Genomic DNA, 27624 nt, shown 5'->3' on the forward strand with positions numbered 1-27624 from the left:
CACACACACGCACACACACACACGCACACACACACACAAAGCTCTTTTCCAAAAGACTTGCCATAGACTTCAACATTCAATAAATATTTAGGCCTAAATTTAAGATTTATATATTAAACTGCATATAAAATTTCCATCCATTTGGATTACGCAGTTTAACATAAACTAATAAACTTAACGTGGTGCATATTTGTCAGTCATACATAAATGAAACAGGTCAGATTTCTGCACTCAAAAACAAAAAACAAAAAAAACCTTGGATTAGTTTATTATTCACTATTTAAATTGCATATTTTCAAAATGCATTTATTCAAAACAAGCAATAATCAATTAGTTAAGATGCATGAGACTGAAACAAGTTGGATTTATTGATGATAAACACATAAACCTGGTTACTGTGTATTTAAAACACATTCAGTTTATTTGTACTATTATAGAAATCGGACTCGTTTCATTTATGTATGACTGACAAATCACATTAACTTTATTAGTTTATGTTAAAACTGCATAATGCAGATTATTGGAGTACATAATATTTAACAAGAAAATACTATTTTAGTTTTTCTACTTAAAAACTTTCTACTCTGATATCTAAAATGTCATTTTCAATTCAATGTGTTACTTGCCATTTCTTTAATTGTTTGTGAAATTTACTAGCAATCTCAAAGTAAAAATTGTTTCTACACCAAATTTCTTCACTGTACAAAAACACAAGTAATTTGATAGTGTAGAGACACCGACATTTCCATGTTAACAGCAACCTGATTGGTGGATGTTTTCAGCAATTAAACAATTTTAAAAAAAGACACTGAAATAACACTGACTTTCTATACAAAATAATGTCACTTAAAATCTCCAAGCTCTGGTTTGAAAGCTTTATCGATTATTGTTAAAACTCAATTTCTCTGTGGAGTAACTGAATGAGAGTTTGACTTTCAGGACCCTACTGTTGCTCTCCATCTATTTTCTCCAGCCGAAATCCCTCAAAAGCAGCCGCCTTTCAACTGGACTTTCATAATGATCCATTAATGGATTTAAAGCATTTGATGATATTCCATGGGAATATGGTTAAAAAAAAATGAAGTAAAAGCTAAATCCCACAGAGAACGTCAATGCGATGGTGTTTCAAAGCGAGGATTAATATTGGTTTCAGAACTGTGATTTACTTTCCATGGCTTTGAAGATGCTGCTCCAGTTTCTCAGCGGTTCAGGGTGAAATAGATGTTTATTTTTAGAGGACGGGTGACATTTCTGAGCGTTCATTTAAGTAATCTCCAGAAGTGTTTGATTTTTCATTACTGCAGAGAAGAGAAACTCGAAGACTTTGCCGGTCGCTCTGACAGACGGAGATTCACTTGAAGGACATTTTGTCTTTTGATTGACACATCATCATAAGTGGCGTCCCTGTAGCATTAGCACATACATCCTCAGCATATTAACTGTCAGAGTCATTGACACTGTATTTATAGCCTGCCAATGGAGCTGGCAGGATCTGTTAGTGGGTCAAAGGTCACTCTAGGACAGGCAAAGGTCTCAAGTTCAGCAAAACACTCCAATCTCCAGTGAGATTTATTCTATGCAGTTGGTATATTATGAAAATACCAAGGTACATTTCCAATAAACAGTGTTGTTAACTAAAACATTTAAAAGACTGTTTTTGGTAATCAAAATCAATCTGAAATGAAGTAATGTTTAAAAAATTAATATTAGACGAAAAACTTGAACTAAAATCAACATTAAAATTTAAAGTTACCTTTACAACTAACTGGAATAAATAAGATTAGGCTGAAGTACCAAAATTACTAAATGTTAAACTATTAAAAATTGTTTGTGGCAATTGAAATAAAGCTGAAATAACATAAAACATAAATATTCGATTAAAAGCTTAAACTTGAAAAAAATAAACAAAAATTGTAAAAGTTAGCAACTAGATGAAATGAAGTTTAGGTTGAAGTACTACAAAAATTACTAAAACTATTTAAAAAAAAAAAAACAAGTGCAAAGTTACCATGGCAAAATAACTGAAATAAGTTTAGGCTGACGTACTAAAATTACTCAAACTAAAACTATTAAATGTAATTTTCAGTAAAGCTGAAATAAAATTACATATAAATATTAGATGAAAAACTTAAACTTAAAAAAACCCCTGACTTTTAAGTTTAAGTTGAGGTACTAAAATTACTAAAACTAAAATTGAAATAAAATAAATTAAAACTAAATATTAAAAAAATGACAAAAGCACATAACAAAATGACTAAAACTTAAACTAAAATTAAAATATAAAAATAAAAGCTAATTCAAAATATAAAAATACAATAATATTATCTAAATAATACTAAAATAAAGCTGAAATAAAAAAAAACTAATATTAGTTGAAATGTGCACAATTTTCCACACCACAATCTGTCAAGCACATCTTACCAGCAAACATACAGTACACTCGTTCACATCCTTCTCTCCACTCTCTGAGGCAGAAGTCTCCAAACTCATCCTTTCTAATCATCCTACTACTTGTCCACTTGATCCTATTCCATCTCATCTCCTTCAAGCCATTTCTCCTGCAGTTGTACCTGCACTCACTCACATCATTAAAGGGGTCCTATTATGCTCTATATAATGTCTTGATTTTGTTTTGGGGGTGTACTAGAACATGCTCTCATGCTTGGTGGTTCGAAAAACGCATTATTTTTTTTACATAATTTACATTATTAGAATACCTTTCTCCCCATTCTGGCACAAACGGCTTGATTAGTTCCGGCTTTGATGAAGGCCCGCCTTCCGAAAAACGAAATGTGTTGTGATTGGTTAGCTAATACCTTTCTCCCCAGCCTGGCACAAACGGCTTGATTAGTTCCGGCTTTGATGAAGGCCCGCCTTCCGAAAAACGAAATGTGTTGTGATTGGTTAGCTGTCCCAGTGCGTTATGATTGGCGAACAGCTTAGACGGTGTTTCAGTACTGCCACGTCCCTTGCCAAAGCAGCAAGTTCCGTCTGTTCCGGTTTAGTTAAAGAAGGCGTCAATATTGCCATATCAATTTGAGCTGGATTCAGACCCAGAGAATATTGAACAAGAAAATCGCGCCGAACCTTTGCACGCACGTATATTACAAGACATTAGAGTGGCAATGTTATTGTTGTTGTTGTTGTTTTTTGGCTAAATCACGTTTTAGATTCAAATTAAATATAGTGTTTTATTTATCCCAATGTGACTTTGAAAGACGAGAGTAAATGATGACAGAATGTTAATTGTTGGGTGAATTAGTCCATTCAGACACACACTTTGAATTATCATAATGTGCTTTGATAATAACATCACTATAGATGGAGGAACTCGAGTCAAGTGTGAACACGGTTCACTCTGCAGCAGGAGGCGCGGCTGGAGTGGTAGAGATCGAGGTTTCCCCGGTCAGTGTTGCCAACTTAGCAATTTTTTCAGACTACCCTAGCACCTTTTTCTTCCAAAAGCACCTAGCAACAAATTTAGCTATTTTTAAAATTTATTTGGCAACTTTTAGCAACTTTTGATAAGTGACTCAAATGATAAAAAGGCACACATTTACCATCTAAATTACACAAGAGAAAACCAAAGATGCCTAGTATAACACACATCACGTGAATTAAGTTTGTTAATAATAATAATAAATAATTTAGTAATGAATAATTGTTCATTTATGATACATTTTGTTAGTAGCTTGTACTTGCAATTGTTGATCAGGTAGTAAGAAGAATTTCTAGAAAAATGGAAAAGGTACTAGTAATTTTCCAGAACATCATCCAATTGTTCAGAATGTGTAGTTTTACTAGTTTACTGATCAAGAAGATCAGGCCCTTTCTTTCGGAACATGCTTCACAACTCCTTGTTCAAGCTCTTGTTCTGTCCAGGCTGGACTATTGCAATGCTCTCTTGGCAGGTCTTCCAGCCACTTCTATCAAACCTCTACAATTAATCCAAGCAAGATTAATTTTTAACGAGCTGAAAAGAACGCACGTCACACCTCTGTTTATCAGTTTGCACTGGCTACCAATAGCTTCTCGCATAAAATTCAAGGCATTAATGTTTGCCTACAAAACCACTACTGGCTCTGCACCCCTTTACCTAAATTCATTACTTCAGACTTATGTGCCCTCTAGAAGCTTGCGTTCTGCAAGTAAACAGCGCTTTATTGTGCCATCTCAAAGAAGCACAAAATCACTTTCTCGGACTTTTAAATGAACTGTTCCCTCCTGGTGGAATGAGCTGCCCAACTCAGTTTAGCCATCTTAATGAATCGGCTAAAAACACATCTCTTCCATCTTTATTTGACCCTATAACTCTAGCACTCTCTATTCTAATTCTATTCTTTATAAAAAATAAATTTAAAAAAATTCCCCTTTTAGACTTGCACTCTATTTATTTACAACTAGCTTGTTTTCTTAAAAAAAAAAACTAACACTTGCTTCTCTAATCTTTTTGCATTCTATCTATTTGTTTTCTTTTTATTTATTATACAATTATAATTCTGACTTTCTGACTTCTGATTATCAAAAGCAAAAAAGGCCTCTAACACTTGCTCTATTCTTTTTCTATTCTATCTGTTTTCTTTTTATTTATTATATGATTTAAAAAAAAACTTGCTACATGTACTGCATTAAGCTAACTGAGACTTGTTATAGCACTTGCATATCATTGCTCTTTTGTTGATTTTGATTGCTTCTATTGTCCTCATTTGTAAGTCGCTTTGGATAAAAGCATCTGCTAAATGTCTAAGTGTAAATGTAAATGAAAAACTTAAAAAAAAAAAAACGTAAAACTGTTGCCTTGCCAGCTAACTGAAATCTGAAATTAATAAGCTTACATTCAAGTAAAGAAATTACTAAAAGTGAAATAAAAATAAATTAAAGATAAACAGAAATATTTAAAATAATGATAGTAAAATAATATTTTTTTAAAATATTCAAACTTAAAATTAAATTAAAATGAAAAATAAAAAATGTATAACAAAATTAAAAACATTAAAAAAACTATAATACAAATAATACTAAAATTACACTGCAGATAAAACAAGTTATGCATGGTAATTTTTATTAGTCTTGCTCAACAAACGAGTCTGAAGTCTCTTGGACACTTAACATGAGATGAATGCATTAAACCTCAAACAGCGACTAGTAAATTACGCCATGCTGCTTCCCTTGAGAGGAAAAACAAACAGACAGAGAGACAGAGAGAGAGCGGAGGAATAAACACACTCTGGGTTGAATTGTACGGTTTAATGTGGGAACTCATGTGAATCGAGGCTATCACAACAACTTGAGTTAAACTTCAGTCACTTCTCTCGGTTTTCACTGCAGAAATTTTATTCTGTCACAGCTTGTGCAAACTAATACGTCTGGCATTGTGCTGCATGTCATATGATTATACGAGACCGGAGCCGAGGATAAAGGTCAAATTCTTACTCAATTCAATCCTATTGAGTTCACAATAGCCCAGAATGAACTTGACGCGTATGACCGCGATGAAGGGCAAACATAGTCTTTTTGATCATTCAGGCAAATGCATAGTCAATTATTAGGTGTTTCCTTCTAGATTTAATTTCTGTTGTTCCAGATCATCTGAGGACAAGATTCCAGCAGAAGAGAGAACAAAAATAACCAGTGCCATCAGACCGAAGCCATTCAAATGTTCAAGGCCAACGGTGTGTCAGTGTTCATGTTCAGGTAACAGCGAGGGCCTAAACATAGCGCTGGCACAGTGATCTTACATTACTAATACACGCTGTAAAGACAAAACCTTACTTCTACATGTTTCTCCAAACCCCTATGATGTTTTTCAAGGAACAATGACTTAAATTTCCATATATCCTCAGAGCAGGGTTAATATAGTTATAGGAATAATTCACCCAAAATGAAAATTTGCTGTAAATGTACTCACCTTCAGGCTATCTGAGATGTAGATGAGTTTGTTTCTTCATCAGATCTGGAGAAATGTAGCATTGCATCACTTGCTCACCAATGGATGCTCTGCAGTGAATGGGTGCCGTCAGAATGAGAGTCCAAACAGCTGATAAAAACATCACAATAATCCACAAGTAATCCACACCACTCCAGTCCATCAGTTAATGCAGTGGTTCCCAACCCTGGTCCTGGAGGCACCCCAACACTGCACATTTTGCATGTCTCCTTTCTCTGACACACCAATTTCAGGTCTTGGAGTCTCTACTAATGAGCTGATGATCTGAATCAGGTGTGTTTGATTAAGGAGACATGCAAAACATGCAGTGTTGGGGTGCCTCCAGGACCAGGGTTGGGAACCACTGAGTTAATGACTTGTGAAGTGAAAAGCTGCATGTGTGTAAGAAACAAATCCATCATTAAGACGTTTTTAACTTTAAACAGTTTCTTCAGGCGTAAATACGAGTCCTCTACACATAATTTTGCTTTCTCCAGTGAAAAAAAGTCATCTTGTCTGAATCAGGAGAGAAATCTGCACAGATCAAGCACTGTTTACAAGCCAAAACAGTCCAAAACAGCTCTAAACAAATATGTTGTTGGATTTTGATGTGAGAGACAACAGGAGATGGACTTTTTAACTGGAGGATGCTTTTTCAGGGATTATGGATTTCGGCCAGAAGCAACGGTTTAAAGTTAACGCCTTAATGGTGGTTTTGTTTCTTACAAACACGCAGCTTTTCACTTCATAAGATGTTAACTGATGGACTGGAGTGGTGTGGATTACTTGTGGATTATTGTGATGTTTTTATCAGCTGTTTGGACTCTCATTCTGACGGCACCCATTCACTGCAGAGCATCCATTGGTGAGTGATATAATACTACATTTCTCCAAATGAAGAAACAAACTCATCTAGAGAAAACATGGATATTTTATGGACATGCAATATTAGACGTGAATTGCCATACGCCCTCAAATCTTACCAGCATGACCACACACCAGTTGAGGATTCCTCTGTAGTTGCTGTAGCCGCTATTGGAGCTGAGCAGCGACTCCTGCAGCTTATGGCAGCTGAAGAGACAGACAAAATGAGTCACGCAATAGTTGATGACTTGTTTTCTACCAATAACAACTGCATATGCATTTCTGGTCTAATTTAACAGCTATTGAAGGCCTCAGACTACAGACCAAAAAAGTATTGGACACTTACAGTATGGCATGTGTCAATGTCATTGCAAGGAATAACATATCAACCAAGTGTCATCTATTTCAAATAAAGCAGTTCTGAGAAAAGACCCTGCAGCATTTGAGTGCATTTATACTTGATATGTTGCTGTCTGATGCAATTACATTCAGACATTGTAGCATCCCAGACACTCTATAAGTTTATATGACACCAATCGAGGACACGCAAATGTTGAAATCGGTGACGAAATACCATAGAGTTTGAGCAGTTTCACTCAGTATACACAGGAAGAAAGCTCTTAATGTGTGTGAGTGTGTGAGGCGTGGTTGATAAAGGTTATTAAAGATTGGGGTCATGATGATCTTATCGTTATTATCAATGATTTCAGTTGATAACAGCTCATTATCAGGAGTGGCTCGATCTTCACACCTTTACCTGAAAAGCTTTTTTTTCTTCTATGGACAATCTACACCAGTGTTGTTATTGCTAACTAAAACTATTTTAATAGCTACTTGAATATTATTAAATATTATACATTTAATATTAATATTAAATACAAATCTTAAAGTTATACATTTTGAAATGTTGACTTGGCAACTAAATTAAATCAAATAAGCATGAGTTAAAGTACTAAAATTATTAAACTTAAAAATAAAAAAAATTTAAATTCATAAATTAAAAAAATATTAACTTTAAGTGAAAAACGTAAAGTTAAAAAAATGTGAAATGTTGACTTGGCAACTAAATTAAATCAAATAAGCTTGAGTTAAAGTACTAAAATTATTAAACTTAAAAATAAATAAAAAATAATTTCATAAATTAAAAAATATTAACATTAAGTGAAAAACGAAAAGTTTAAAAAATGTGAAATGTTGACTTGGCAACTAAATGAAATCAATTAAGATTAAGTTGAAATACTAAAATTATTAAACTTAAAAATAAATTAAATAAATGTATAAATTAAATTTTTATTTTTTTTACTTTAAGTGAAAAACAAAGTACAAAAATTCGAAATGTTGACTTGGCAACTAAATAAAATAAAATAAGATGAAGTCGATTACTAAAACTCAAATAAAAATACATGAAAGCTAAATAGAAATATTTAAAGGGGTCATATGATGCTGCTAAAAAGAACATTATTTTGTGTATTTGGTGTAATGAAATGTGTTTATGCGGTTTAAAGTAAAAAAAACACATTATTTTCCACATACTGTACATTATTGTTTCTCCTGTATGCCCCGCCTTCTGAAACGCGTCAATTTTTACAAAGCTCATCGGTCTGAAAAAGCGAGGTGTGCTGTGATTGGCCAGCTATATAAAATAAATAAAATAAAAATGACAAAAGCACATAACAAAATGACTAAAACTAAAATTAAAATGAAAACTGAAAATATAAAAGATAAAAGCAAATACAAAATATTAATAAAAACTATACTACTAAAGCTTTTGTGTCTGGGTCAGTTAAGGTTAAGCTTGAGTTCTAGATATAGCTAATTATATAGCTTTTTTTTTTGTTCAGAACTACCATGCAACTCATTTTACTTTTGCAGTATACAGTATGTATACCATGCAAATGTGAAGATTATTACCAGGGAATGCCAATACCTATATTATCACTACATCACTATATTAAAAATATACAGTATATATAGCACAGGAAGCAGTATGCTATTTGTATTGGTTTTTGTGAACGTCATTAAAAACTAACTGAATTTGACAAATGGAAAGGAGAACCAGCACTACACAAGATCTTTCACTTCCATTCTCAGTTTAGGAGGGTTGTGGAAACATCATGATTAGCTTCTAATACAATAGTCACAGCTTCAAACCCATGTAGACCAGAGTGACCCATGAACTGAAGTGAAACACTGTATGCAACTGACTGCTGCTGGACTTAAGATATTGTGATTAGTCCATGTGCTCGCTTGCACCATTTCTCTAAACTTTCCTGCCATTCTTCACTGTGTATATGAAGGAACAAAGCCTTAATTAAACTAGTATAGTGACTACCAAATGCTGAACGTATTAGTAATTAACTGAATATGTGCACTGTGCAGACAATGTTTAACAAAACTGAAATCCATATGTTTCTCATTGATTACTACTAGAAAATAAACAAATATGCATGCATGTATAAGAATTTACCACTATATGATCATTTGCAACCAAGCAAACTTCTTTCTGTTAGATGTTTTGCTTTAAAAGTGCTCTTGTGCTGTCTTTCTTTAAATGAACTTGCTTTGATATTGTTAGTGTTACTATTATGGTACATTATGAAATTACCAGGGTACATGTAAACAGTGTTGTTATTGTTAACTAAAACTAAAACTATTAAAAAATAATTTCCGGTAATTAAAAAAAAGCTGAACATTAGATGAAAAACTTTTTTTTTTGCCTTGGAAACTAACTGAAATAAATTCAAACTGAATACTAAAATTACTGAAACTAAAGCTGAAACATAAAACGCTAAATAGAAATATGTATGAAATATATTCATTTTCCCATAACAAAATGGCTAAATCTTAAACTAAAATGAAATTCAAAGCTAATTCAAAATTAGATTAAAAATACTGTAATAAATAGCACTGCCTATATGTGCATAGTATATGTTACAGAATATTATTACGAATAGTAGTACATTGTGAAATTACCAGGGTACATGTCTAATAAACAGTGCTGCTATTGTTAACTCAAACTATTAAAAAATAGTTTTCTGTAACTGAAATAATGCTGAAATAAAAGAAAATCTGACAAACGTACAAATGAGTTGCCTTGGCAATGAAATTCACACTATGTTTTAAAATGACTAAAACTGAAAAAAATGTAAACATAAATAGAAATATTTATAATAAAATATAACATTGCACATAACAAAATTATTAAAATTATGAAAACTGGAAATGTTAGCATAATATTATATAAATAATACTCAAATAAAATGCCATAGGCCCTGTACATGTGTATATGTTACAGTATACCAGCATCTTTTTCGATAGCGAGAGAGACATGCTGCACAAATCAAGTCAAAAACATATTTCCATAACATAATTTACCTGAAGGCGTCATCGCCAGCATCGCTGTGATTCTTGTGTTTATTCGCTGGTGTTGCGTGTCTCTGCTCTTTCTCCTTCGCCTGCCCGCTGAGCGTCTCTGCTGCGCCGCCGCGCTTCGCTTGAGCTCCCGCCGCGTCTCCGGCGATCGTGGTTCTCCGCTTGTGCTTCGCCGAGCCCCTCTCGCTTCTGTCGCCCATGTTCGCGATTACAATGAAGCAAACAGACGCATCGTTTCTGTCATGTTCTTCCCGTTTCGCCGATCTTTGGTATCATCAGCGCGTTGAATCGAGTAGGACGCGTCCGCATCAAGCCGTCCGCGCTGCGTAAAACGTTGCGCAATGAGCGCGGTGACACCCAGATGCACCATGGCACAATTTCCTCAATCATAAAGCCACTGATTAAAATCATCTACATGATTTGCCAACAGAATTAAAACATAAGTATGTCATAAAATACATTTGCACTCATGCAATGATTATATAAAGAACTTTCGTTGGTGATACAATTATAGACATAATTCACAAATAACAAATTATTACATTTATTGTTTTAGCTATCCAAAGCACACAAAAAGATAAATTTGGAGAGTTTCTTTAAATCTGCCAAGTTTTATTTTAGGCTTTATTTAAAGTCAAAGCAGATTGCTGGGACTGCAATGTAAACACAAGTTCAGGTTATAATAATGTACGTTTTCCATTTAATATTTACCCTGTTTGCTGTATTTCATTTGTTTTTAAGAAAATCATATCAAGAAATGTACTTTGCTTTATCTCTGATATGAGACAAACATCAGATTGTCTGAGATATTTTGCACATGATGTTCTGAGATTACAATTTATTTATTTACTTATTATGTTTTAATCCATATGATGGTAAGTAGTAAATTTAGAAGTGGCAGTGTTATTATTGTATAAATATTATTGTATAAAATATTGCATTATTATATATTTGTTAGTCTTATTACTTTTTAATTGTAATTATTTTAATCATAATTATTTTTAAACTATACTTATACATATTAATAAATAATCATTTCTCTCTGTCTCTCTCTATACATACATACATATTCCAGAGGGGAACAGAATCGACCGCTACACCGGCGAGCGGATCGCAAGCGTCTGTCAGAAGACATGAAGGTACCGGTTATAAATCCACTGAATGTATGTGGGAGATTCATTATTATGTCACTGACTGTGTTAGAAGTCCGTTATGATGTCGCTAAGTGTGTGTTAGATCCATAAGAAAACCATTTAATGTGTATATGAGAGATTTATTATGCCACTGAATGTGAGAGCAGATCCATTATGTAGACACTGAATGATTGACAGGTCCATTATGATGTCACTGAATAAGTGAGAAATGTATAATAATGTCTAGTTCATTGATTAACATTTTCATTAATTCATTAATTCATAATTCAGATAATCAAGAGATTATTTGTTGTAACTTATATTTGGGTTATTGTGATGCTCATCGTATGTCATCATGATTTTGTTCCTCATATTTAGTTTTGGTGGCTTAACTGCATGATTATATCGGTATATGAAGCTCTGGCTACGATGTTTATTCCTGCATCATGATTTATAGTTTATACATTGCTCAATTTCCAAGAAAGTTCACAGCCAATTGGGCATTTACTTTGCTGCAAGTGTTAATTTTGCGTCCTGCCTCAGACATTTTGTACTTTTTCTGCAGAACAGTTGCCCTGGAAGAAACAGAAGCTCCTGGACATCCATCAGGCCCTGAACAGCGACCCCGTGGACATCGAGACCCTGCGGTGGGCGGCTGTGAGCGAAGGCGGTTTGCTGACGGATGGCATCAGAAGAAAAGTTTGGCCCAAACTCCTCAGTATCAGTGTGTACAATCTACCTGCCAAACCCTGTAAGTATGTGTTTGGGTTCGTGTGGAACGTACCACAATAACGTCAGTATTTAAAAAAAAACTTTTTTCTTATTTCCCTCATTTAAAGCCAAAGATGTCCGAGAAGACCACAAAGACTACAGACAGGTGGTGCTTGATGTCAGGAGATCAATGCGGCGTTTCCCGAAAGGTCAGTATCTGATAAATGAGTCAAAGAACATGACACACCATCACATGATTTGATCCAGTCACTCTGGACTGTTTTGAGACATACTTACAATCAGCACTGTCAGCATTTATACATTTTAATGTCCAGTATGCCATAAAATCTGACATCCAAATGTGAAAATTCTGATTTGACAAAAACAAAATCTTTTTTTTTTTATTGTAAATGGCGTGATGTTTTTAAAATGAAATAAATAAATAAAATAAGCCAAACAATTTTAAGTCAATAGCTTCTTCCGTTTATTTTTTCAATAATATTTTAATAACCTGGATAACAAAAATATTAATTATTATCAGTAGAACATAACAATTAGAGTGCAAATTTGTGATTAATATTTCTAATACATTTAGTGTCAATTTTGATGTGCAGTATGCCATAGAATTTGACATCTAAAATGTGAAAAATTGGATTTGACAAAGAATTATGTTTTCATTGTAAAATTGCATTTTACAATGACTTTTCAAAAAAAACAAAAAGAAAAACAGTCAAACCATTTATAATATATTATACGATTATATTATCAGTATACATTTTTGATTATTTGATTGATTAGAGATTAGTGAGTTAGTGAAATATTTACAGCATACATTTATTCATTTAGCAGATGCTTTTATCCCAACCAACTTAAAATGAGTAATGCAACAAAGCAATTCAAAAGTTGTAAGAAATAAGATATTTATAGTATATATATTTAAAATTAATTTTATTGTATTTTTGTTTCATATTGTTTTTTAACCCTAAAATGTTCTATATTTCCTGAGTTAAATTAGATTTTTAATCCTAGATTTTCAATGTAGACATTTGACTCTTGATATAAATATTTGCAGTTATATAAGATTTTAGAGATATATGCTTAAGAATGATTTAAAATTCATTTTATGTTTTTTTTTTTTCAGCCCTAAAATGTTCTATATTTCCAGGCGTAAGTTTATTTTTAACATGACACACCATCACATGATTTTGAGACATACTTCCAATCAGGACTGTCAGCCTTTATAAATGTTAATGTCCAGTATGCCATAAAATTTGACATCCAAAATGTGAAAAATTTGATTTGACAAAAAAAAAAATGTTGTTGTAAATTGCATGACATTTTTAAAAGTAAATAAATAAAAATAATTTGATAGCGGTGGCATATTCGCCAATACCGATATATCGGCGACAGGCTCATATCGGCCGATAATATCGGCTAATCGATATATCGCTTGGGCTCTAATTTTAATAACCTGGATAACACTAATATTTTAACTGGAGATTATATTATCAGTAGAACATAACAATTTGAGTGCAAGTTAGTGATTAATATTTCTAATAAATTTTGTGTAAATCTTGATGTACAGTATACTGTAGAAGTTGACATCTAAAATATGAAAAATTTGATTTCACAAAGAATTATGTTTTTCATTGTAAATTACATTAATTTTAAAATAAATAAACAAACAAAAAAAAGTCAACCAATTTCCTTGGCAGATTGTATTATCAGTATGCATTTTTGATTAATTTATTGATTAGTGAGTTAGTGAAATATTTACAGCATACATTTACATTTATTAATTTAGCAGGCGCTTTTATCCAAACCAACTTAAAAATGAGTAATGCAACAAATCAATTCTTAAGGAGGCAGCAACACAAGATGTACTAAAATACAAAGTTTCGAACGTTGTCTAGAACAGGGAGGGAAATAAGATATTAAAGTATCTTCTTTTAAATTAATTTTGTTGTATTTGTTTTTCGCATTGTTTTTTAACCCTTAAATGTTCTGTATTTCCAGAGTTAAATTAGACTTTTAATTCCAGATTTTCAGTGTAGACTTGTGACCTTTTGACCTTCGAATATCCAGATATTCCTCTTGATATATAAATATTTGCTTATATAACCACCAGTTATATAAGATTTTAGAGATATAATATCGACAGATTTTTATTTATTTATTTTTTTTTTTGCTTTAAATCCTAAAATGATTTTTGGACCTCATTGAGAATATCTCAATGTTCTTCTTGATAGAAATGTTTGCTTGTATAATCACCACTCTTTCCAGTGTCCTTCGGGGACATTCCCTCACTGTGAATTCAGAACAGTGCATTGATTGTGTGTCATCTATCCCAACACAAATACCTTGAGCTTCCCATGTGATATTTGGACCGTTGAGGTTTGAAGCTGCAATAATCAGGGCGATTTTTACACATAATGTCTACCGGGTGTGTTTGGTCCTATAATGGAATAATTCATTTTCATCTGCCATGCTTTTTTTAAAGTAATATGTTTGTTTTTATGGTGATGTAATTGTTCTCAGGCATGCGTGTGGATGAGCGAGAGGTTCTCCAGGAGCAGCTGATCGACATCATTCTGGATGTTTTGAGGAGAAGTCCTCAGCTGCACTATTACCAGGGTTATCATGACATCGTGGTGACCTTCCTGCTGGTGGTGGGAGAGAGGATGACCATCGCAATCATGGAAAAGCTGTCCAATCATCTTCTCAGGTGAATTAACCTGACCTTATGTTCTTCCCCACCTAATTCTGAGTGTTATGCATTGCTTCTTGCACCAAAAGAGAGTTTAGTTTCATATGACCGGTTTCCCCAAATGAATATTTTAAGATTATAAATCAAAAACTAAGATTATAAATCAAAAACTGATAGTGTATGACCATCAACTTTAACATTTCTGCATTTGGCAAGCGCAGTGACTCACATTACAGTGACATTTTTATCATTTGCATTCCCTGGGAATCGAATCCATGACCTTGTAGTTGCTGAGCTACAAAAATTGCTTCTTTTTGTTTTACTCTGATGTTGGCAAGTATTCTTATCTGTTTTATTCTGCTGGGAACTGCAGGGATTTCATGGACCCCACCATGGACAGCACAAAGCACATCCTGAACTACCTGATGCCCATTCTGGAGCAAGTGGACCGAGAGTTACATGACTTTATGATAAGGTAGACTGCTGACTAGTGATTATCTATGATTGATCAACATTATTAGGTGCATATTCTAGACTACTACAGTTTTTCCAGAGATTAAACACTAAGGTTTACATAAACACGAGTTGTGTTCAACCAAGTCTCAGCCTTTCTCACACAGAACAACCTCCTGGACAGCAACCAATCTGGCTTCAGAAGTGGACATTCGACCGAGACTGCCTTGCTTTCAGTTGTTGAAGCCCTAAGACTGGCAAGAGCGGCTTCCAAATCTTCTATACTTATTTTGCTAGATCTGTCTGCTGCTTTTGATACGGTGAACCACCAGATTCTCCTGTCAACCCTATTGGAAAATGGCATCTCAGGAACCGCACGCCAGTGGTTTGAGTCTTACCTCTCAGATAGGTCCTTCAAGGTATCTCACTTATATATTGTTGCTCTTTTGTTAGTTTTGACTGCTTTTATTGTCCTCATTTGTAAGTCGCTTTGGATAAAAGCGTCTGCTAAATGACTAAATGTAAATGTAAATGTAAGGTAGTTCTGGTTCTAAATTGATTGGTTCAGGCATGTTTGAAGCTGTTGTAAATAACCAGCTGTGACTGCACATCAATTATATTTTAATCCATCAGCCATAAACAGCCTCCAATTAAACTAATGAACTATATATCTTGGCAGAATATTTTTGTTGTCGGTTTTGTCTTTTATTAAATTGCTGTTCCAAATGGAAGCCCGTTTCCACAACAGAATAAAAACAGGGTTTCTGCTTGTCTTAAAAAGGTCTTAATTGACCCTTCCACAAATTAAGACCTTAAATCAGAATAGAGAGTCTTAAATTCACAAAGTCATACACTCTAAAAAAAACACTGGGTTAAAAACAACCCAATTTGGGTTGTTATTAACCCAAGGGCTGGGTAAATATAGGACAGAACCCATCTTGGGTTAAATTTACCCAGCAAATTGGGTTGTTTATTTAACCCAGCTAATGGGTTTATTCATTTTTACTATATTACTAGCTTATTTTTTACTTCATACATTAAATAATGTTTACAGATTAACTTAAATCCTCTAAACTTTGCTAAAATACTCCTTTAACTTCCTTTATTTTCCTTAATTTATCATTTACAGATTTGTTTATATAGTTTTTAATAGGCTATACATATTGCCTATATTTAAACTTGTTTAACAAATATTAGAAGAAAAATTCAACATTAAACATAAGTAATTCACGTGTAATCGACCAGTCTCTGTTATTCTGTTTCCACCGTAACAGTGCTGGTTCTCGTGCCCGAGCTGGAGTCGTGTTCGGCTGGGAACTGCTAACGGACCGCCGCCCTGCGTTTCACTCTAGCCGAAACATGCTGTGACTCCATAACCTGCCAATAAACAAACAAACAATAAACAGCTCTGAGGGCATTATTTAACATCCAAAGTATTATATTATGTATCTTTATGAATAAAATAGTTTATTTTATGCAAAGCATCAGGCTTTTCCATCACGCAAAAAGACCGCGACGCTCGTTAAAGGAAGGTCACACCTGTATGTTGCTCTGCATAAAATTGAACGATATACAGCACAGTAACGATTTTATAGATAAAATAAAATGTACACAAACCTGTATTTTACCGAAGAATGCTTCAATTCGATTGCGCTTAGAACTGCTCTCTCGTGAAGAGAAGATGCAAAATCTTCTAAATAACTCAACCGCTGGGTTACGTCTGACCCAGGATCTGAGTAACACAAAAACTACCCAAACATTGGGTTGTTATTGTTGACCCAGGAGCTGCAAAACAACCCAAACACTGGGTTGTTACATTTGACCCAGGAGCTGGGTAACACAAAAACTACCCAAACGCTGAAAAAATATCCCCCAAAAGGCTCAACCCAGCATTTGGGTTAAAAAAAATAACCCAGGATTTTTTTAGAGTGTAGCATTAAATATTGAATGCATTGCAAAAAATGAATATCCTCCTGATACCACCCCCCCCAATACAAATATATAAACACATAAAGGGAGAAACAAAATCCGAATTGTGAGATAAAAAGTCACAATTATTATTTATTTAACTGTGGTGGGAATGGGCCTTCATAATTGCCACCAACATTATGCAGATGAACTGATCAATTGGTAGGTTTGAAGTAGTTACGGTGGAAAGCTAAGCTATATAACTTATTAAGCTTAAGCAACCCCTAAGTTTGCTTAAAGAAATGTACTGTTAAATACAAGTAAAGCTCTCTCTGCAGCATCTGTGACATGCTGTCAGTTATGACCGCCTTATGACTTATCCTTTATGAAATGACATTGATAACACATAACCATAAGATCAGCCATTATTGTAGTCCTACTTCTAAAAGGGTGATTTACAAAACTTTACAACACACATTTTTATGCAAGAATTGATGTAAGCACTTGAACAGTGTGATTCCGCTCCAAGTGCATTACTGAAATGTGTTTGTTGTTACAAAATGAGCGATGAGTCAAAATTATTTTTCCGTGTGATCAGCTTGTTTTGATCCCAGATCATTGATTTAAATGCATCTCTACCAGCTGAGGTTAAAAGGGTCATATGATGCAATTTCAAGTTTTCCTTTCTCTTTGGAGTGTTACAAGCTGTTCGTGCATGGATAAGATCCCTAAAGTTGCAAAGACTAAAGTCTCAAACCCAAAGAGATATTCTTTATTAGGGATGCACCGATACCACTTTTTCCTGTACTCGCCCGATACCGATACTTTTATTTTTGGTAATTGTTGATACCGAGTACCGATACCAATATTTTTATTGCATTTGTAAATTTTTTAAATATTGGGTACAGAAACCAAAATAGTATATATAATGTTAGTTGGTTAACTTCATTTCTCAAATAGATACAGTCAAACCAAAATTTATTCAGACACCTTCAACATTTCTCACATTATCACAGTTTATTCGCTATAGTTTAGAAAATGGTAATAAAATATAACAAGAACTCAGAGTTAAACTGTGTCAGAACAAATTCAGCTTGATAATGTTAGATAACTTTGATAGAAAGGTATGTAATGGATTACAATCAACCCAAAATTATTCAGACAGCTGTTAGTATATTTACACAACTATGAATACTTAGTCAGGCAATCCTTAGCCTTAATGACAGCCTGTAGTCTCCAGGGCATGCTGTCATCCAGCTTCATGCAAACCTGAACTTCAGTTTTTTTTTTCCCAGACTCTGTCTGAATAATTTTTGGTCCCAAATTTGTATCAATTTTACTGGTAGTCCACTGTATGAAGAAATTTTGGGTATAATTTGTCACAGTTTACTTTATTTTGCTATCCTCACATACATAAATGAACTATAGTGTCCTGCACCCACTAGAAAAAAAAGATCAAAAATTATATCTGGTCTCTGAAACTCTCTAACTCCAATTTTTGGTTTGACTGTATATCCTTCGGTTATTTTCACACTTAATTATGCCCATTAAAATGTATTTTACAAGTTTTTGTTAATTTTACTGTTCATTTTTTTGCTCTATGATACATCATCTTTAATTTAATAGCATCAGAGCTGCTCCATTGCAGCGGCTTAGTACTGTAATCACGCGCTTTGCTGTAATAATGCAGGGAACCACTCGTTATAAATCTCCTAACTGTGATATTTTCAGAAATAGAAGTCGCGTTTTTTCATCTGAAACGTGCTGCGATTTATATTCCAAAGCCACTCATATAATGCAGAAACACTCAAGCAAGCAAAACACACGCAACGCCTGCACGTGTTTGTATATGGTAAGGGGCGTAACATTTCTGTCACACGCTTGAGGTATTCGGCCAATCATAACGCACTGGATAGCTGGCCAATCAGCGTACACCTCGCTTTTCAGAACGATGAGCTTTGTAAAAATTGACGAGTTTCAGAAAGGCAGGGCATAGAGGAGAAACAATAATGTACAGTATGTGGAAAATAATGTGTTTTTTGAACCTTAAACTGCATAAACACATTGCATTACACCAAATACACAACATAATGTTCTTTTTAGCAACGTCATATGACCCCTTTAATAAACGTCTCTGTCCTGAAGAGGGCAGTAGAGGGCATCTTTAAATGACTAGACATAGTCATGAAAGAGCGTCGCCTGTTAACAGGTTTATCTTCTACTGTTATACACTGTCTGCGACTATAAAAGCTGCTGAAATCTGTGACGTGGATCTTGAATGTCTGTACGTTTGCTGCCAGTAGATGGTAGCTGTTTACACTGAATCAGATGAGAGAAGGGGAGTAGCAGCGTGTAGTGGATGTACGGTTCACTTCACCTCTGTCAGTTCAAAACTGATCTCCCTGCAAGGACACACACATACACACACACACACACACACACACACACACACACGGAGACTGATTTGTGTGTGGTCCTTCACCAAAGGCACGGTCACAGGGCTCAACAGGAAGGATTTGTTCTTCCCTGATTTTTACATCCCTGACCAACATTTTTACTCTAAAGTTTTTATTTTTCATCTGCATTATTAATAAGTGTCAGAAAAATTGTATATATAATAAATCAAAAATATATTTCTATATAATAAATGAAAAAATGTGTATGTATATGTGTGACTGAATATTTAAACTTAAAATATACTGTATATATAATATATTTTAAAATTAATACACACACACACACACACACACACACACACTCATACACACATACACACACACACACACAAACAACAAATTCTCATGGGAGACTGATTTGTGTGTGGTCCTTCACCAAAGGCACGGTCACAGGGCTCAACAGGAAGGATTTGTTCTTCCCTGATTTTTACATCCCTGACCAACATTTTTACTCTAAAGTTTTTATTTTTCATCTGCATTATTAATAAGTGTCAGAAAAATTGTATATATAATAAATCAAAAATATATTTCTATATAATAAATGAAAAAATGTGTATGTATATGTGTGACTGAATATTTAAACTTAAAATATACTGTATATATAATATATTTTAAAATTAATTATTAAAATGCTATTAATATTCTTAAAAAAATACACCAAAATATTTACAACAAATAATTACTTTCAGTAAGTAGAAAACATCTGATTTAAATTAATGGACAGAGTTTTTGGAAGGTTAATTACATTTTGCTTAATTTTCTTTCCACTGTAGTAAATAATTAAATCATTTGTTAATTTTAAGACTTTTATTAGTAAACCTATATGCATATTGTTTAGTCAATTGATGTGCCTGTACTCTGGAATTTAAGGTGTAATCTTTTAATTTTGATAGTATTTATTTATTTTTGATTGTTTATATAATTTATATATTTATTTATTTTTTTTTTAGTTTAAAGTTTGTTACTTTTATAGTGTTTTTTTGAGGTTTTATTGTAATAAATGAGAAATAATAGTAATTATTATGTTTATAATTTGCATGGAAATGTTTGCAGATAAATCACAAATGGAATGAGACAGTCAAGGAAAAAACAGCTATATAAATCATGTCTTGTGATAGTCTTGTGATGGTGGTGTAAGCTGATGGATACAACGGGGTACAGAAGGCCACAGGGTGTTATAGAGTCTCACAGATGTATAGTACAAAATGTTTATTTTTTTATTTTTTTTATGAAATTCATTCTAATTTTAGCTGATGGTTCTAAGACTGTTAAGTCATTCTTGCAATTTCGATAAATCCTACATTCAGCTAAAATAACTAGATAACATGCATATTTACATCAGCAGAAATTGCTAAATCTCACAGAAAACAAAATATTGAAGTTTGCATAAAAATGCTGGTGGATGGTATAGAAATAAGGTCGTATGAATGTAAGCACTGGGCTGAAACTCACATACTGATCCTCGTTATCATTCATCCTGTGTCAGACGGTTAAAAAAGCTTGCATATTGCCCACATGTGTCTTAAAGGCACACCATGTAAGATTTTTTTATTAAAATATCTAAAAACCACTAGAACAGTGTTATATATTTTGCTGACTTGTGTACTTACATTATCCCAAATGTTTCGAAGAATGTTTACTTTGTCTCTTTGTTTGTTTTGAATAAGCGCCCTCTAGTGGCAAAAAATTACATATTGTGCCTTTAAGTGTTGTCAGCCTTGTGCTGTTTGTCTTTTAAAACCTGATGCTTAAGGTTGCATGCTTACTTGCTATGCGACCATCTTGTTTATGTGAAAACCGTTTGGTGTGGCAAGCCAACAAAATTATTGATATTGTTGATACACATTTGGGACATCAAAAATGTGTGTCGACTTGCGTGCGTGTGTGTGTGTGTGTGCAAGTATTCACTTAACCTGTGGCTCTGCATTGCATGCGGCTTTTTCGGCTCTCGTTTGTAAAAGCAGGTTATTTTTAATGGCGACTCATCTAAAATGTAGAGAATAAGAGGTTCTTCATCAATGTTGCATGCGTGCGTCTCGCCGCAGCGCTGGTCCACAGGTTTAATGGTGTTGCTCACTCAGGTGCTGTTGCTTTTACTTTTATCAATCTTTCCATACAAGTTAATAAAACTGCAGAACTTTTAAAAAGCCCATGGGCAGATGGAACGGCCTAAAAAAGAAATGTTATTTTCCTGTTCGTGTTTGTGCATCAGTCGCTCTGTACAGAAAAGCATTTACTGAGCTCTTAATAATTTTGCACGATATTGGGAAAAACTGACATTGCGATATTTTGTTTTTCTGCAATTTGAAAAATACAAGAATGCTCAACAGATGACTTGAATAGCTATATTTGCAAAGAATTAATAATTTTAGCATTAGTGTGGTAATTTTGTTGCGGAGTGCATGTGCATAGGGAAAAAAATATATATATATTTTTTTAAAGTAATTTTTTGTCTGAAGATTCATTCATTCATTCGAAAAAATCATTTTTTGTTCTTTTTTTTGGGTTTAATTTTAACAGTGAAAAAACAATAGAAATTTACAATAAAATTTACAAAATTTAATATATATCTTTCCACTTTGTTTTCAGTTTTCCTTTCCGATTTTCATAAACCAAATTCCTGCTGTTTTTGACCAATTCAATGACCATAAAATAATAATAATTGTCATGATTTATTATTATATAATTTATTATTTTATTGTGATTATTATAAAAAGACAACTATTAAAATAAGTTGTATTAAATATGTTGTAAAATAAAGAATTGCGTAATAAAAATAAATGTATTTTACAGTAAAATTACAATGCTAATATTTCCATCTAAAAGCATTAAGAAGCATTTCAAAAGAGAAGTTTCTCTGTGGTTTTCCACCAAAATAAAAGCTCTATGGTTTAAATGTTTGAAAGCCAAAAAACAGCAAACATAAATATTAGTCTTGTAATTTTACAGTTGTTATATAATAATAATATGTAAATATTATTATGAAATACTTTGCAGTTCAGTAGTATAGTGATATTTCTTTGATTTAATTTTTATAATTTGATTAAATGATGATAATAATATAATAATAATAATAATAACTACAATTAGATGTTTGCTCTGCCTGTTTTTTTTTTTTTAATGAAGTAATGCACATACAGTTTCATGGCTGACAAAAAAAAATCTAGTACATTTTTTCAAGTCCATTGGCAGGTGTGGCAGAATATTCATTTTAGGCCCTGGCCATATCGCTGTATCAATTTAATTTCAATATCTCATGCAGCCCTTATACAAAGAGTTTTTGCTCTGGTCTTACATGTACTCGTGACCTTGCAGCACATTTACAGGTTGGAGAAAAGGCCTACAACAGCGTTAAATTGCTCGCGTGGAATATCAGTGTCATCAGTGACGGTGATTAATAAATGTGTCAGACATGCGTTCCTGTGTTTTGCACGTGCTAAATGCTTCAGTGGGTTTTTAGAGGAGTTTCAGGAGAATTCTCTATGTTTGAATGTCGATTTCACAGATTATAGGCTCTTTCAAAGGTCATGATGCCATTGAGTGTGTTTACTTTTGCTGGATACATACTCTACATCAGTGTTTCCCAACCGGGGTGCCGCGGCACCCTGGGGTGCCATCTGTCGAGAGCAGGGGTGCCGTGTAAAAATCCTTTTTTAATATTTTTAAATTGCTAAAATGTTCAAAAAAGCATCTATTATATAATATCCATTTCTGATGTCGCCAATAATTAGAGATGCACCGAAATTCCGGGCACGCAAGTGCGGCGCCATGTTATACATGCTTAATGCTAGTATTTATGCTTCTGTGACGGTCACAAACCTCAGTTACTGGGGCTGATTGAAGAGTTTCCTTCAAATATACGCATGTGATCTGAAACAGGATTTTTATAGTTAACTAGAACCTTAAAAAAAAACTAGTTGAAATTGACATTCATTACTTGAAATAAAATAACTGAAATAAAAAACATTTAAAATTCAAAAAACATATATATACATATAGACAAAAAGTAACCCAAAACCTAAAATTACTAAAACTTTAAGAAAAATGTAATCATAAAATTGCTAAGATTGATGAATAAACTGCTAATTAATTAAATAAAATTACTAATAGATTAATGATTACTAATAAAATTACTAATATATTAATGTACTAATTATCAATAAATTAAATAAAAATACTAATACATTTATGCATTACTAATAAAATTACTAATAGATTAATGAATAAATTGATAATAAATTAAATATAATTACTAATAGATTAATGCATCACTAATAAAATTACTAATAGATTAATGCATTACTAATAAAAGTACTAATACATTTATGCATTACTAATAAAATTACTAATCGATTAATGAATAAATTGTTATTAAATTAAATATAATTACTATTAGATTAATACATTACTAATACAATTACTAATAGATTAATGCATTACTAATAAAATTACTAATAGATTAATGCATTACTAATAAAATTACTAATACATTTATGCATTACTAATAAAATTACTAATCGATTAATGAATAAATTGTTATTAAATTAAATATAATTACTATTAGATTAATACATTACTAATACAATTACTAATAGATTAATGCATTACTAATAAAATTACTAATAGATTAATGCATTACTAATAAAATTACTAATACATTTATGCATTACTAATAAAATTACTAATCGATTAATGAATAAATTGTTATTAAATTAAATATAATTACTATTAGATTAATACATTACTAATACAATTACTAATAGATTAATGCATTACTAATAAAATTACTAATAGATTAATGCATTACTAATAAAATTACTAATACATTTATGCATTACTAATAAAATTACTAATAGATTAATGAATAAATTGTTATTAAATAAAATATAATTACTATTAGATTAATACATTACTAATAAAATTACTAATAGATTAATAAATGCTGTAAAACACATTGCGCATTGTTAGTTCATGTTGGCTAATGCATTTACTAATGTTAACAAATGAGATTTAATACCGATTGTCTTTGTGTTGCAGGTCTGAGGTGGGCACCATCTTCGCCCTGAGCTGGCTGATCACATGGTACGGTTACGTCCTGTCAGATTTCCGGCATGTTCTGCGGCTCTTATGATTTCTTCCTGGCGTCTCTCCCACTCATGGCCATCTACTTCGCCGCTGTGGTAAGGAGGAGTGTCTCTCTGCCATCTGTACTTTAGTCGCTCCATCTCCAGCCTCTCAGGAACGTCGAGGCAGTGCTGCATTATGTCCTTTTCAGTGTTTGTGAGAGAGAAGGGCTGAAGTGTCTTTAAAACTATTTTTAACTTGACTGGGCGTCCTTAAAACTCAACACTCCTGCCACAACTTGCTGAAAAAGCCACTTTCACATTTAAATTGAACCATAATAAAACCATATCTGCTGTTCACACTAGCATCAGCTTTTCGTCGTCTTGCTGTTAAGATACCATCACACATCAGCACCAAAACACTGCTAAACTCCATGAGTCATCGCAAATGACCTTTAAATGCTGCGCCGTTCTCTTCATCTGCCTGGATTTGGAGAAACGCTTTAGTTTCATTTGTCCACTTTGACAACATTGACTTCCAAGTCAAAAGAAAGACAAGCGCAAGGCACACCAAGCACGGTTTTTCTTTTAAAACTGCACAGTGTCAAGATGAGCATCACATTTTTAAAAACGCAAGACTGAGTATTCATTTATTTCAGTTTTAGTAATTTTACCACTTCAACTTATTTCAACTTCTAATTTTATGTTTGTTTTTCATCGAATATATTATTATTATTATATTTAATAATACATAATAAATATGATAATATGATTGATAGTTTATTTATTTTTTAATATTTCAGTTTAGTATTCATTTATATTTATTTCAGTTTTAGTCATTTTTGTTCTTCAACTTATTACAGACAAATGCCAAGGCAACATTTCATTTAATTTCATTTAAAGTTTTTTTAACATTACAGTAAATGATAATATCAATAATAATAATGATATTATTGATTATTATTTAAATATTTCTATTCAGATTCCATTTGTTTTCGTATTAAATAATAATGATTATATATTAAATTATTCTTCATCTACTTATTATTAAAATTAAAATATTTATTATTAATATTATTATATTTTGATTATTTATTGTATTTCAGTTTTAGTAATTTTAATACTTCAACTTCAACTTATTTCACTTAGTTGCAAATGCAACATTTCTAATTTTCATTTAAGTTCAAGTTTTTCATCTAATATTTACATTTTATTTTATTTCAGCTTTATTTCAATTACTGAATTATTTTTAGTTTTAGTTAACAATAACAGCATTGGTCTTTACTGGTCAAATTACATCTTCTCATCAAATTGCCAGAGTTGATTTACCTGTTTACATGTGATCTCTTAACAGGTAACTTATAAAATAATTCAATCAAATTAATTAATAATTTTTTAATTAATTAATTAAAGGCTGTGGGTGTCCATCTGACACATGTATAACGTTAACAGAATGTCTCTATCCTCATGAATAGCGCTCTTTTGCAGAGAACAATAGTTTATACTTTTCCTGTGATTACAGTGTTTGAAAATGCAGGCAGTAATGAGAGTACAGAGCAATGCTCCATGTCGCATAACCCCTCAGACTATACACAAGCTTTTGTAATCTAAAAGAGGATGTTGTTTACCATGTTTTGCCTCCGTGTATTGTTAATTCACTTATTTAGGCGAAAGCTAATTCATCAGCACAACAACAACAAACGTGGCTCCAAAGAGAGGCAAAGAATTTTCTTTATTTTTCCACTCCTTCCTCGTCTGACGCGAGAATCGAGGGCACTTTGTTGTAACGGGAACAGTTAATTAAACAACTCTAATGAATTCACCAGAGGTTTGTGTGGAAGGCTGCGTGTTTGTGCTGGAATCTTTTAAAACGCGCCTCTTTCTTCTGTCTCCACGAGCCGCTCCCCTGCTAGAGACAACAGCGAAAGCAAAGGGGCCAGCGGCCGTTTGAAGTCAGGATAAGAAAGCCAGCAGGAAATGTAGTTCATCCTGCTTCTTAGATAGGGGATGTGCTGGGCTTCGGTGCACTCGCGCACTGCTGGACGTGACCCAGCTCGGCTCTGAAGCAGAAACGGGACTGCTCTTATTTGACCTGTGCTGGGATGGATCGTAGAGACCCATGCTGGAGTCTATCTGATCCGTAGTGAACATCTGTGAACTCTGGTGTATTTTATGGTTAGACCTTACAGGCAGCCTCATTGCTGTTTGCTTATACTGTAAGTGAAGGAAACGGTTTAGTTTTGCTAAGCCTTGCACATCCAAGCATAAGTTCTGGTCCAAGATACAGTAAATAATGCACAAATCTGTACATAAATCTTCTGTTCCAGATGCATACCACATTATTATTTATTTATTTTTTTGTTCCTTAGTCTTACTTATTTAAATGTTCTTTCTGTTGTCAATGTCATATATGTATGTATGTATGTATGTTTGTACCAAGAGTGCCTAAAGCTCCTAAAAACACAATAAATTCCTTGTGTGTTTGCACACAGTTGGAGAATAAAGCTCATTCTGATTCTGATTCTGAAGATGCATCTTATTCTGACCAAGAATCACCCACTTAGACCAGAAGAGACCATATGAGTAACATCTAACATGACCAACCATAGTTATTTTTTTTTCTATGTGATGTTTACAAAGAAATAATTTACATGTTTTACAGACGTACTTTTGAAAATGCATCTTGAATTATGATTGCCATTGGCATTTTTTTTCAAATTTAAGTCTAACAGTTTAGTTTTTTTTTGCTTAAAACAAGAAAAAGTAAATTAAATTAATTTAAATTTAATTATATTACAATTACATTTAGCAGAAATGGGGTTCAACATACAGATCCCTTGTTTTTTTTTTTCAAAATGTAATTTACAGTTAGTATTTTTTGTGTATTATAATTTAGTTACTATATTATAGTAATTTACAATCACAAATTTTAAATTATTACAATTATAATTATTAAAAATTTAAATTGTCTTATCCTTAAAATATAATAGTTATATGAAGCAAATTTTAAATATATAATATATACAGTATA

At 32.8% G+C, this 27624-nt stretch overlaps 1 protein-coding gene and 1 pseudogene across 1 annotated transcript in view; one reads left to right on the plus strand and one right to left on the minus strand.

Moving 5' to 3' along the window:
- Window positions 1-10511, minus strand: part of dgat1a (diacylglycerol O-acyltransferase 1a) — a 33657-nt gene extending 23146 nt beyond the window's left edge. The window contains exons 1-2 of the mRNA XM_016567419.1: window positions 10166-10511; window positions 6910-6997 (exon numbers count right to left, since the gene is read on the minus strand). Of these exons, the coding sequence (XP_016422905.1) occupies window positions 6910-6997; window positions 10166-10362 (285 nt within the window). The 5' untranslated portion in view covers window positions 10363-10511. The remainder of the gene's footprint in view (window positions 1-6909; window positions 6998-10165) is intronic.
- A 520-nt stretch (window positions 10512-11031) lies between these two features.
- The window catches only part of LOC107751693 (TBC1 domain family member 20-like), a 34866-nt pseudogene continuing 18273 nt past the window's right edge, over window positions 11032-27624 (plus strand).

This window comes from Sinocyclocheilus rhinocerous, unplaced genomic scaffold, assembly GCF_001515625.1.
Source record: "Sinocyclocheilus rhinocerous isolate Xijiao unplaced genomic scaffold, SAMN03320098_v1.1 scaffold422, whole genome shotgun sequence".
In the NCBI taxonomy this organism is placed as follows: domain Eukaryota; kingdom Metazoa; phylum Chordata; class Actinopteri; order Cypriniformes; family Cyprinidae; genus Sinocyclocheilus; species Sinocyclocheilus rhinocerous.